The sequence below is a fragment of the Scyliorhinus torazame genome, chromosome 2 (genome assembly GCF_047496885.1).
Source record: "Scyliorhinus torazame isolate Kashiwa2021f chromosome 2, sScyTor2.1, whole genome shotgun sequence".
NCBI classification, from domain to species: Eukaryota; Metazoa; Chordata; class Chondrichthyes; order Carcharhiniformes; family Scyliorhinidae; genus Scyliorhinus; species Scyliorhinus torazame.
This window is the reverse complement of record NC_092708.1, coordinates 109,615,446-109,629,322: the sequence shown is the minus strand read 5'-3', so window position 1 is coordinate 109,629,322 and position 13,877 is coordinate 109,615,446. Positions and strand designations below refer to the sequence as shown.

Here is a 13,877-nt window from a genome sequence, read left to right as displayed (position 1 = left end):
GTTCTATGACAATGTTTTGGCCATGATAACATATTTTCAGGCTTATCTTCCGTTTCTGTTGAGGAAACCGCGAGGACTGATATCATGTGGGTTTTTTTGTGAGCTGCTATAGCTTTGTAATGGTGTCGATTTAAGAACTGTGACGTTTCCTTGTTGTTTAATGGTTAGTGTGATGTGTGGAATGTAGCTGATTTTCAAATCTTGTTACTGTTGACCATTTAATAAACAAAATACTCCCAAGTGCATACTCGTGAGTACATGGTGCCATGTCTCAGATGAATATGTTTTCCTGGCATTCCAATCAAACTGTGAGGCCTGGACACTTTTCCTGGACCCTGGAGGCATCAGCACCATAGAGTTGGGGCCAATAATCAGACACGCAGGTGCTGGGATTCTGCACTGGGGATGTCCCCGCGACCAAACGGTGAATTCGTGGATCGGGGGGGGGGCACCTGAGCACCATCTCACTAATGTTCCCGGCAGGGGTCATGGGGCTCCTGCTGTGGCTGAGGGGTGAGTCTACAGACCGGGGTTCTCCAGCACAACTGGCTGGGTGAATGGCACTCGGAGAAGACTGGATGCGTGAAGGTGGGGCAGACTTGGGGGATATGAGGGTCCCGGGATGGAAGCCCTAACCGATTGACGTTCTGTCTCCTTCTCCAATTTCATAAGGATGCCATGATGGATGGTGTTGTTGCCCTCCAGCTGTTGGTGGAAGCATAGGCGGTCAGACGCCGGAGAAGGTGGGAGCAGCGTCGACGCATTCTAGAGGCGGCACCCCATGTGCAGATGGCCGTCCATCAGGCCGAGGAGGGTGCGAGATGGGACCATCTTCTGCACCTGTAGCTTTTGGGACTCCTGAATCAGCTATGCACATGCCAGAGTGTCGCTGACATCGCCTCCTGAATCTCTCGGCCATGTACTAGCATCTGCATCAGTTCTGGAATAACCTTGCCCAGAGGCTCGCCATCCGACTGGGACCTAGCTGAGTCCTGGGATCCAGCAGACCTCTGACGAGTAACTCCCTTGGATGTTCCTGCCTCTGCCTGATGTGTATCAGCAGCTGTGAGGTGCTCACCAGATAGTGCACTAGAAGCCTGCCACTGCACCAACATCCTGCCCATTTATGTCGCCCATGGGGTGTGTGTGTCTCTGCCCTGGTGGAAGGTGGGGATGTCAGCTGTGTCCCCTCGATGGTGGACTCAGAGGGGCTCTCCGAGGGGGCAGAGGGTGACCCCAAATGACCCAGCCCCCGCAGATGGAGATCATGCGAGAGAAGGGATATATGGTCAATGATAAGGAGGAATCATTTTGTCTGACTTGAAGAACTCACTTGAGGCATGTCATTTTTGTGAAGGGGCAGTGAATACTCACCTCTATGGCGCAAGCCAACCTTGCTGTCGGTGACTGCTCTCTACTTGGTCAACCCACGATCTCCAGGGCTCTGATATCTGAAATTCCGCTGCCTGTCTTGGTCCTTTCACGCTTATTATGGGCAAACTTCTCCTGCGTCACGTGCTTGGTGCATCAGGGGGGTCTATGCCGGTTGGTATATGTGGCCACCGCACCTGGACAAGGCGGGATTGCGTGGTGGGTGTGCTGGGGCACGAGCATAGTGATCAGATGTGGTGGGCTGGTGCGAGCTGCCAACCACTGACTTGTTTTTTTGAGGAGGGGGAGAAATTGGAAGTCTGGGAGGTGGCAGGCTGAACTGATGCCAGGGGGCCGGTACTAAGTTGCCCTTTCGGCTCGGTGGAGGTCATTGGTCATGTTCCTGCAGTGTGCGCGGTCCTCCTGGTCACGCTTCCCGACCTGACTGCCACTGCCTCCCAGGCGGCATTGGCAACAGCAGCTGGTCCTATGACCAGGAGGATCAGGATGTCCTGTCTCACATCCGCGCGTCGGGAATCCTGGCGAGGTTGGCATTGCCAAAGGAGGGAGCAGGTCTGCGTTGTGCGATGCCTGTGTACTGACTGGGAGTGAGTTGTGAGGGAGCGCTTAAAAGCAGCTCCCCCTTGTTAGTGGGTAGCTACCGAGGTGCGAGTCTGGCGAATCAGGTAGCATGGGAACCATTAATAGCATGAAGTGTCGTTAACTGTGATCTTGCCAACACGGCCGGCGGGAAACACCCGGCCAGTCACTCCCAAAGTGACGCATAGAGCGTTTTCCATTAAATCGCGACCATAGTAAATCTTGACTGCGAAAACACCAGTTTTTGTAACTATGCTCCAAATGTATTTTGATTTAAGATAAACGAGCAGTTGAGATTTAAGTTTTTCCTGCCCAACTTCAAACCTAAGTAGCACATTATTTATTTTATCCACCATAAACCCCCATGACATTGCACACGTGGTGGTCTGCAGGTGAGACGAAAACAACGCACTTTCAAGTCTCCTCTCCCTGCATACACCTGGCAAATGTACAAGCGGTCGAAAATAAGCTGGATGAACTTTGTTTTTATAAATTTAGAGTACCCAATTCATTTTTTCCAATTAAGGGGCAATTTAGCGTGGCAAATCCACCTAACCTGCACATCTTTGGGTTGTGGGGGGCGAAACCCACGCAAACACAGGGAGACTGTGCAAACTCCACTCAGAGCCTTGATCAAATCTGGGACCTCGGTGCCGTGACGCAGCAGGGCTAACCCACTGCGCCACCGTGCTGCCCAAGCTGGATGAACAACACTAGACATACCTCTCAGAGGGAAGCAAGAGACTGCTGTGTGCTCTGTTTCACAGAGACATGCTCACCCCTGCCTCACCGGACTGGCCATACAACCTGAAGTTTCTCAATACACTGGATGGACCGCATAGTGTCATCAGGCAAAGCGAAGGGGGGAAGGGTTTGTCTCCTCATCAACTCCTCCTGGTGCCTGGACATGGCCCCCCCGGCGGCCTACTGCACCCTGGACCTGGAATATCTGACCATGAAGTGCCGCCCGTACTGCCTTTAACAGGAGTTCACTTCAGCCATTATCACAGAGGTCTACATCCCACCCCAGGCAGAAGTGAAGAAGGCGCTTGACGATTTGTACACCACTATAAATAACAATGAAACAGAACACCCGGAGGCCTTGTTCATCGTGGCCAGGACTTCAACCAGGTCAACCTCAAGAGTGTACTGACAAAATTTCACCAACACATCTGTCGCACCAGGGGCGCCAACACTCAACCACTGCTGCACAAAAATCAAGCGCACATACCGATCCATCCCCCGACCGCAGTTGGTGCTCCTTCTCCCGGCATGCAAGCAGAAACCTAAGCGGGAGAATTCGGTTAAGAAGGTCATTCAATGCTGGTCTGGGGCAACCAAAGAACTCCAATGTGACTGCTTGGAAACAGTGGACTGGTCCATATTTAAGAACTCAGCAACCAACCAAAACAAGTGTACCACCACCGTCACAGACTTTATCAGCAAATGTGTAGAAGGCTGCATGCCAAAGAAGGTAGTACGTACGTTCCCCAACCGGAAACCATGGTTTAATAGGGAGATTGATTCCCTACTGAAAACCAGGTCTGAGGCGTTCAAGACAGGCGATGCTGACCTTTACAAGAAATCCAGGTACGACCTCCGCAAAGGGATGCCATGAGACAATATCAGACCAAGCTAGAGTCACAGACTAACGTCACAGGCTCTCGTCTGTTGTGGCAAGGCTTAAGCAACACAACGGGCTACAAAGTGAAGCCGAGTAGGTTCTCCGGCAGCAGCTCACCCCTCCCAATGAACTCAACGCATTCTATGCTCAGTTCGAGCAGGAAACCATCAAACCGCTGTCAGCTGCACCAGCAGTCTCAGACATACCCATACCCACCGTCACAGCTTCCAAAGTCTAATCGGCCTTTTTGAGAGTGAACCCTCTGATAGCGACGGATCCTTTTTTTAAAAATTTAGTGTACCTAATTTTTTCTTTCCAATTAGGGAGCAATTTAGCGGGACAATCCACCTACTGTGCACATCTTTGGGTTGTGAAATAAAGCGCTAGGTCCTGACTGGGTCCCTGGTCGTGCACTCAGACCCTGCGCAGACCAGCTGGCAGATGTGTTCGCGGACATCATCAACCTCCCTATTCTGTTCCGAGTTCCCCACCTGCTACAAGAAGACCACCATCATACCGGTGCCAAAGAAGAACCAGGCAACGAGGCTCAGTGACATCCGTCCGGTGGCCCTGACATCAATCATTATGAAGTGCTTTGAGAGGTTGTCCATGAGGCGCATCAACTCCATACCCCAGAATGCCTAGTTCCACTGCAATTTGCATACCTCCACAGCTGACGCCATCTCCCTGGCCCTACACTCATCCTTGGAGTATCTCAACAACAAGAACTCCTACATCAGACTCCTATTCATTGACTACAGCTCCACCTTCAACACCATCATCCCAGCCAAGCTCACATCAAAGCTCCAAAAACCGGGACTTGGCTCCTCACTCTGCAACTTGATCTCGACTTTCTGACCCATAGTCCACAATCAGTAAGGACAAACAACAGCACCTTCTCCATGATAGTCCTCAATACCGTGGTCCTGCAAGGTGGCAAACTTAGCCTCCTACTGTATTCCCTATGTGTAAAATCTGGCTCCAACTCCTTCTACAAGTTTGCTGATGACATGTCCGTAGTGGGTCAGATCTCGACCATCTGAGTCAGATTACAGGAGGGAGATTGAGAACCCAGTGGAGTGGTGTAATGACAACAATCTCTCCCTCAATGTCAGCAAAACTAAATAGCTGGTGATTGACATCAGGAAGGAAAGTATCGTACAGAACCCTGCCTGCATCAATGGGGCTGAGGTGGAGCTGGTTGACAGCTTCAGATTCTTAGGTGTGCACATCATGAACAATCTGTCCTGGTCCACCCATGTCGATGCTACGACCAAGAAAGCATAACAGCGCCTATACTTTCTCAGGAAACTAAGAAAATTCTGCATGACCACATTGACTCATTCAAACTTTCACAGACCATAGAAAGCATCCTATCTGGCTGCATCACAGTCTGGTATGGCAACTGCTCGGCCCAAGACCATAAGAAACTACGTAGTGGTGAACTCAGCCCAGTCCATCACACAAACCTGCCACCCCATCGACTCTGTCCACATCTCCCGCTGCCTGTGGAAAGCGGGCAGCACAATCAAAGATCCCTCCCACCCGGCTTATTCACTTTTCCAACTTCTTCCATTAGGAGGGAAATTGAACAAAATGTTAAATTGCAACTTTAAGATTTGCGAAGCGTAGATTTGCCACCTTAACTTCTATCTCTTCCCTTTCTCTCAAAGATAAAGTTAAGACACCCGCCTCCATCACTGGTTCTCCAACTTTGGGTATCTGAAGGTGTTTCATTGGTTTCCAAATAGTAATGAATTTGCAAGTGTGCTACTGAGGACTTTATACGTGTAGACATAGTTTGACAAATTTCTGGAAATTATTTTCAAAAAGAGGCCAATTTTATTCATTTGTCAAACCGCACACAAAATGATGATCTAATATTGCACAAAAATGTTTGCATTGAAAATACACCAAAAATTTGCTGCACCTTCAAATGATTGGTTAATTTAGATTCCCATCGGAAATTGCTGCTTCATTTCAATTTATTCCCATGATCAACAGTGTCACTGCCTGAGCTTGTCTCACTGAAAAAGGTTGAATGTATTCACTGGAGAACCTGGAGCTAACCCTTCTCTCAATAACCTGAATCAGCTGCTTCAGGTCCATCAATGGGAAGGCAAACTACATTCCCACCGGAAGCATAAACCTCTCCCTGCATAATAATATTCTGGAAACCTTAACTCATATCAGCCCAAAGACATCTTTAATGCTGATTTGATGTGGCCTCTGTATTTTAAAAGCCGAGCATTGCAACAGAACTCTCAACAAGACAATCACATCAAATAAAAATGGTCAGCAAAAAATTACTGTTAGTTTGTATTCCTATATGAGTGGGATAGGGGTGGGTAAGGGCTAGGTGCAGAGAGAAGAAAACTGCAGTTGAGAATTTATTTAGCGCACCACATGCATGATTCAGCCAATAGATGCTGTAATACTTTATTGTATGAAACGGACAGTACTGTGCATAATGCTTGTGGGCCATTTTTGTTGGATGCTCTGTAGGAAACTCTCATCAAGGGAATAGCTGAACATAAGGGCTTATGTAGCACAGTGGGCTAAACAGCTGGCTTGTAATGCAGAACAATGCCAGCAGCGCAGGCTCAATTCCTGTACCGGCCTCCCCGAACAGGCGCCGGAATGTGGCGACTAGGGGCTTTTCACAGTAACTTCATTGAAGCCTACTTGTGACAATAAGCGATTGTTATTATTATTAGAATCAGTTTTGAATTTGCGTAGCACTGACAGAGTCTGTATCATGTCACATGGGCATCAACAACTGACTGAAATCCTGACTTCTTTGAGGTGCGAATTCTCTTGCAACTGCAAGCATACAATTTGAATCCAATGTCTGCATCATGAAAGTAGTTTTCTCCATTGCTGTTGGACAAATTACTGATTTAGTGCAGCAAGATGAACATGATCAGGAGAAAGAGGGCCACATGTGTGCATGTAGCAGGCAGAACAAGGTTGAAGAACCAAACCCCACCATGGCCCCAGTAGCCAGTTATGTGAGATTTGCTAAAGCAGTGAGGGGGCAAAACAATAGCACAAGTGGATAGCACTGTGGCTTAGCGCCAGGGTCGCAAGTTCTATTCCCCGCTGGGTCACTGCCTGTGCGGAGTCTGCACGTTCTCCCCATGTCTGCGTGGGTTTCTTCCAGGTGCTCCGGTTTCCTCTCACAGACCAAAGGTTAGGTGGATTGGCCATGATAAATTGCCCTTCGTGACCAAAAAGGTGAGATGGGGGTATTGAGTTACGGGGATAGGGTGGAAGTGAGGGCTTAAGTGGGTTGATGCAGACTCGATGGGCCGCATGGCCTCCTTCTGCACTGTATGTTCTATGTTCTAAGTGTTCTAACTCGTATCCCAATGGAACTTGCCTCTGCACTAAACGGAATTCTGAGTAAACGTGCTGTTAACAAGATGAAAATCCCAATCCGAATGTTGTATTGTGAAACTTGTACTATACTTCACTTCTGAACATGCACATTTCTATGTATTTTCCTTGAGGTATTATGATCTCTGGTGTTCTGATAAAATTCTGAAATATTGTGCGCACTAAAAATGACCAATTGGAAGTTGTCCACCGAAGCATTTTTTTTCATAAAGTGCCAGTTTCATGTCCGTATTGAAATTTGACAAGAAATCTAAAAACGCAATATATTGTGGAATAATAGTTTTGTATTTCTTCTGCCCGTAGAAGTGTTTGCACTTGACTTTTCCTATTTACTTTGAGTGCTAATTTACTGAAGTAGGGATGTGAAACCAAGTGGAATTACTCCATGTAAACTGGAAACAAAGATGTTTTGAGATGATGTAAGAAATATTGCCACAGTGTAATTATTCAATTTAGATGAGCTACTCGTATGCAGTATTGCCATGCTTTTAATATTAGTTATTAGGCCTCTCAACTTATCTAATTCTTAAATAATATAATTTTCAATGTTCTGTTTTCAGGAAATTAACAGGCCATTCGTTCCATATGGGCTACAATATGGCAATCCTGAATGGCATCACCACAGCTTTGGCTGTAATTTGGTGGTTCACCTGAAATCAACTTTGCCAATAGCACCGACTACTGTTGACCTCCATCCAGACAAAGCAAGCTTTATTCTAGAAATAATACACTCCTTCCAGGACAGTTTGAAATGAAGTTGCAGTATCTGTTATTTTTTAATTGCATTTAACTTCAAGATGAACTTCTATATTGTTAACATCATTTTATTGACATTAACTTCAGCATTAATGCTGTTATTTTGCATCATTTTCAATTGTGAGTGAGATCTTCTGGCTGTTCAAGCCGGCGGAATCTTCTACCGACAGCACACCCCCATCGCGGGTTTCCCATTGACAACAGCGAGTCTAAAAGATCCTGCCGCTGGCCACCAAGAAACACACCGTGGGGACGACAGAAAATCTTGCCCAGTGTCTTTTTATGTTGCAGTTTAAAACCTTTTTATTTGTTTGAGAATATAGTCATTTTATGGACTGGTTGATAAATTGTCAAATTATTTGGACAAGAGTCCTTAATCTTATGGTTTCAGAATCCACTTGTGACTTTAATCTTCGCTATAAATGGGAATGGAGGATTGTAATGATATGCTTGCGAATTGCATTTAGGCAAGTAACTTCCTGGATATCCAAAGCTATTACAATTTCAAGCAATTCTTTTTGTTGCTGATCTCCAATCTATGCAAAAACTTGACCTACAAAATATTCTTTATTCTTTCCATCTATGCTACTAGAAGTAGACAGAATGACTGTGACGTTTACTGGTCACTAAACACTAACCCATTGGCACATTAACTTAACTCATTGGTACATTAACTTAACTCATTGGTTGGGTCAGATCTATTTGGCTTTCAGCTTCTCAAATCCATTTTCATTATCTTGTGTGCTAACATGATGCGGGTATTTACCTATGTTATATTTTAAATAAATTTAAGTGGCATCTGTAATAAATCAATTTCAGGAAATTGTTGCCATATACATGGACATTTTATCTCCATTCTTAAAACCACTTCATGTTCCAACTGTAATTTATTGCTTAGTGTTGCCATCAACATTTTTTCGTACCTTTTTTTTTTGAACTAAGATGTTGAAAAGTAGTTTGCTTTAAATATTCAGTTGTCACCCCAAGATCCTTGAATTTTGCATAACTAATTGCTGCCAGTGCACTCCAATTATTGTACAAATCCAATTTGGTTTTGATACAATCTTTCTAGCAACACTTCACTATTACAATGAGTCAATTTCTACATGAGGACTAAGTTTCACTATTGATAAATTATAATTTGTGCCACAGAATATTAATTTTTGTGCCCTTTTTTTCTAATGGATGTCTTGTGGCATTGCTCATGGGAAGTGAAGAATCCTCTTCCTTCCAATTGTCTATCTTCAATTCGCTTTCTCTCCCTCCTGCACCTCATCCCTACTCTCGCTCTTGGAAAAAACCCAAAGCCACACATGGGTTTAATATGACACATCAAAACTACTACAACATACACCTGTAGACTGTCTGAGGGCCAGGCTTCTGGGAGAGCAGCTAGAATGGAGTAGGATCAGGTGAAAGCTGGTGGATTGTACAACATGTCTCTTTCATCTGATTTGTTTTCTCTTTTCTATGTGTATTCTGGGCTACATTTTCATAATGTAAATATTAGTTTCCATTCAAATTAGCTTTATATAATGGTGATTTCTATTTGGTAGCATTCATTATGATGGAGATCCAGGGAGAAAACCGATCACTTTTCTAATTAACAAGGATACAACCTCTAAACTTTAATACAGCCTTTTATACACAATATTTTAGTAGATTCTAAATCTGTTAAGATTAAATTTGGTTTATAGGAAATATGAAGTTGGTATATTATCAGTTCTGATCTGATAGATACATTTCCACTTATACAGTAAATGACCTTTTATAAAAAAAATACATGTATTTACTTATTTTAGTACAAATGTTCTTAAATGTATGATTGCTAAGTTAATGCCAATTTTAGCAAAGAATTTCACAATGGCATGTTCACCTTTTGAGATGCCTGTGAATGTTATAAGGTTAACCTCATGTTATTTAGTCAAATCACTGATTCTAAGAACGACTCTAAGTAGGAACTCATACATTTGTCAATACAGTAAAATGACAGAATTGTAAGCAGGTTTACATTTATATTTTAAAAAATTTAATATTGGGTAAAATTGCTTTTCAAATCATAGATTCGAGTTACTTTTGATTGTACAAAATCGCATTTTTTTTCTATTAGCTACAAAACAATATTTATGTTGGTCAAATATTGAAGTACAGTAGCTGATACTTGAGAAATCTGCACTCATTTCCACTCACCACTATTCGTAGAATAGAGCTGATTAAGGTCTTGACATTGGTATTGAACTTATTTCACTCCAGAACTTAATTGGTATTTGTAATACAAAAATAACCAGGGGAGAATTGGAAGTAATAATTTCAAACTTCCTTCAGATTTGTGAGTTCAGTTGTCCAATGTTGCATTTTTCTGTACCCCATACAACATTTGTAAGCACTTGTAATGTAACAGCATTCTGAAACACTTTGCTAGATACTGGTAGAAGATTGAATTTCTGCAAAAGTGTAAAAATTGAAATCTTATTTTTATTACTTAATTCCTGATTATTGATTGAATCTAATTTATAATGAATGTACAGAATTACTATAATCTGTGTTTCGCCAGAAGAGGCAGAAGCGGAAACTACTGTTTATTGTTAAACTGTTCCTACATAATTCCCATAGCTACTGATATATTGTTGTGGAGTGGTGGGCTATGGTATAATAGTTAGCTGTGCACTCTCCTCTTTAATTCCTCCAAAAAGCTGCATTCTGTTCTCTGTGTTGATATTCTTGAACAGCGATATGGTGCTTCCCTATAGGAAATGGAATAAATAATTCTGCAGCTTTAGGCAGTGACTGAACCTATCTGGAGAAAACTGTTGCATTCTTGACAATCCACTGTGGGTAACATTTTCAATTATAACAGACATTATATTTAGCATTTAAATATACTTGCACTGAACTGACAAAGCTCAAGAATCCAAATGTCACTGTATTACTCCAGAATGCAGAATTCAGCTATGGTTATTTTTTAAATCTGTGTGGGTATTATTAGAATTATGTGATGTGGGCGAACTGCTGTCACCATTGATACTCTGAAATTATATTCACCATGCCGAGGGACGAAAGCTTCACATGCTCTTCCCAAAATATATCCCTTAATTTCAAGGACATTACATGAAAGTGAATTTTTCACTTGCCATACTGGCCATTATTTCACATGTACAACAGATTGCTAACTCCTGGGCAGTTTTATGACGTGATTTGATGTTAAATTGGAACAAGGTTGGAATCCTGCATGATCGCTGCAAAACCAATAGAGCAAGTGAAACTTTCATTGAAAGTGGTCTGACATGGTTCAAATATCGCTGTAAGATAAGTGCGTTAAACTACTGTATTGTGGCTATTACAGCTTCAAATGAAATTGTGTGATGTAATACATCGTGGTTGAAATTTGATCTTTACAAATAAATTGTGCTTCAGTATTCATAAAATATTTTCTTGATTGATTTTAGAGGCAAGGTACATTTATGATTGCAATGAATAAATTATGGGGAAACAAGGAACATCTTGTAGATTAAATAATGGAAGTTCATGGTTAATAACATTATGTAGTATGAGCATGCATCAATTATAGTAGATTGCTTTAAAAAATCTACAAAGTGCAGCCTTGACACCATTCCTTGGTTTTCTGTTTAGTGCGTAGGGAATTGTTTGTCATTAAATAGGTTACATATTTTGTACAGTATAGTATTGTGGAATCATAGAATAGTTATAGTCGAGAAGAAGGTGATTTGGCCCATCATGCATGCTCCCTGAGAGCAACTCCCAATCCCCACCTTTTTTCCCATAGCCCTCCAAATATTTTTTAGAACATACAGTGCAGAAGGAGGCCATTCGGCCCATCGAGTCTGCACCGACCCACCCAAGCCCTCACTTCCACCCTATCCCCACAACCCAGTAACCACCCCCCCCCCCAACATTTTTGGTCACTAAGGGCAATTTATCCTGGCCAATGTACCTAACCTGCACGTCTTTGGACTGTAGGAGGAAACCCACGCAGACACTGGGAGAACATGCAGACTCTGCACAGACAGTGACCCAGCAGGGAATCAAACCTGGGACCCTGGTGCTGTGAAGCCATAGTGCTAGCCACTTGTGCTACCGTGCTGGCCTTTCTCCTCAGATTATTATCTAATTTATTTTTGAAAGTTACAACTGTATCTATCTCCACCACATTCTCAGCCAGTACATTTCAGGTATTAATCGCTCAATGCAGAAAGATTTTTCTTTTGTCATCACTGGTTCTTTTGTCAATCACTTTAAATCAGTGTTCCCTTCCATCAGTACAGTGTTCCCTTCCATCAGTAGGAACAGTTTCCCCCTCTTTACTCTGTCCAGACTCCTCATGTGAGGAAATGATCAGAAAGGCATGATGGGCAATTAGGCCAAGTTAGGAGTAAAATCTCAATGTGCAGCCTGCAAGTGGGATTCAAGAGAGGAAGAAGGGGGATGGGCAGCCATTAGGACCGGTTCTTTATGCAGAGGCTGCTGGGTGAAAGGGGCCCCAGGGGTCAGCTTATATGGCCAGGTAAATGAATGTGTGAGAAAGACCTATGAGAATCTTGCATTTGCCATCTTGCCTTATTTGGTTGTGTGTGAAACTTGATTGTGTTCATGTGTATAAGATGTTATGTGCTTTGTTTTCACTCACTTCCTCTGGGGATCTCAGGAACAGTGTTGGTCCTGAGTTATCAGAGTGAGTCTAGCTTGCAAGCTATTTGAAATATGTTATTGAAAATATGGAAAGATGTGTCATTTGATACATGGAAGTCTGGTAATATCTGGTCTGAGAGAAACATGAGGATACAGGGAAAGATCCAACAAAAGGTTAACAGCAGCTGCAAAGACCAGGATTGTAAAATGCAGATATCCTTGTTCAAGCAAGCTTAGCAAACACACAGGATTTTGAATGAAGCCAAAAACAATGGCTCACACCTTCATTGAAAGTAACTATCTTAATAAGCATCTGGAGAAGGAGGGATGATAGTTTCAGTTGAGCTAAGTGATAAATGTCAACCTCTGAAGTTATAACCAAGTGGATTTTTAGCATACAGCTAAAAGCAATGTTTCACACCTTCGTTCAAATTAACTATTTTAGTAAGCAGCTGGAAAAGAATGGATGAGGTTCAGTTGAACTTGGTGACAATTCTAGGTGTGAAAATGTGCTAATACCAGGTAAATGAAAGAAAACGAGATTATCAGTCTACGAGAAACATAATTCAAAGCCAAATTCAAAGCCAATTATGAGCTGAGGACACAATTGGAAAATAAAACTATAGAAATGATAGGAACCAAACCAAAATTCACACCTCTTGAAGCCAGAGCATTTTTGAATATCACAAAGGAACTTTGAACATCACAAAATACACAATGTAATCAGATCTATGTTGTATTAGAATGTTTAGATCAAAGATACTTTTTACAATCAAAGAAAATTAAGAGTTACTTTACAATAAAGTCATAAAAACTTAACTGTTAGAAAGAGAATATAAACCAAGAGACCAGAGCAGGAACTACACAGAACCAGAACTCCAAGGCAACGAAGGAACAAGCAGCTCAGAGTCAGATTACAGTCAGCTCGGTCATGGGAAAGATAAGACAAAGCAGCGGAGCTAAAACAGCTAATACATCTAAGGAAGACTAGAATTTAAAGAGTAGGCAGAGTCAGCTCACAGATAGCTAGCTCTCTCAGCTCGGTACATGGGAAAGATGGGATATAGCAACCAAGCTCACCAGCGAATACATCTAAAGAAGACCAGATTTTAAAGAAGATTGATTGTCAAGTTGGGCCTGAAGGTCCCTTCAACCAACCAGAAGGATCCAGAAGCAAGATCTTTTTCCTTTCTGGAAAGAAAGTAATTGCAGCTTTTAAAAGAAAAAATATAATAATAAAAGAACTTAATTTAACCTGAAATAGTGGTTATTCCAAAGTCTACTTTACTTACTTAGCAATGCGGGACCCAGGATCGATGCTACTAAGTGGTAAGTAGATGAAATCTTCGGTGAAGGTATGGGTTATACCGGGGGATAACTTGAAAATATAGTTTGACCTGAATAGCACCCATTGAAGCCTGCATCGGAGTCGGGGGAGTGAGAATCCCTGTTCACCATTTAGAATGTCATCCCTTTTTGG

At 42.8% G+C, this 13,877-nt stretch overlaps 1 protein-coding gene across 3 annotated transcripts in view; it reads left to right on the top strand.

Annotated features, from left to right (window-relative positions):
• Positions 1–13,877, top strand: part of arl6ip6 (ADP-ribosylation factor-like 6 interacting protein 6) — a 431,072-nt gene that overhangs the window by 57,493 nt on the left and 359,702 nt on the right. For 2 of the 3 annotated variants that reach the window (XM_072475421.1, XM_072475416.1), the window contains exon 4: positions 7,555–11,175. The exons of the other annotated variant lie outside the window; for it this stretch is intronic. In XM_072475421.1, the coding sequence (XP_072331522.1) occupies positions 7,555–7,648 (94 nt within the window). In that variant the 3' untranslated portion in view covers positions 7,649–11,175. Of the gene's footprint in view, positions 1–7,554; positions 11,176–13,877 lie in introns of those variants that run through there. 3 annotated transcript variants of the gene reach the window in all.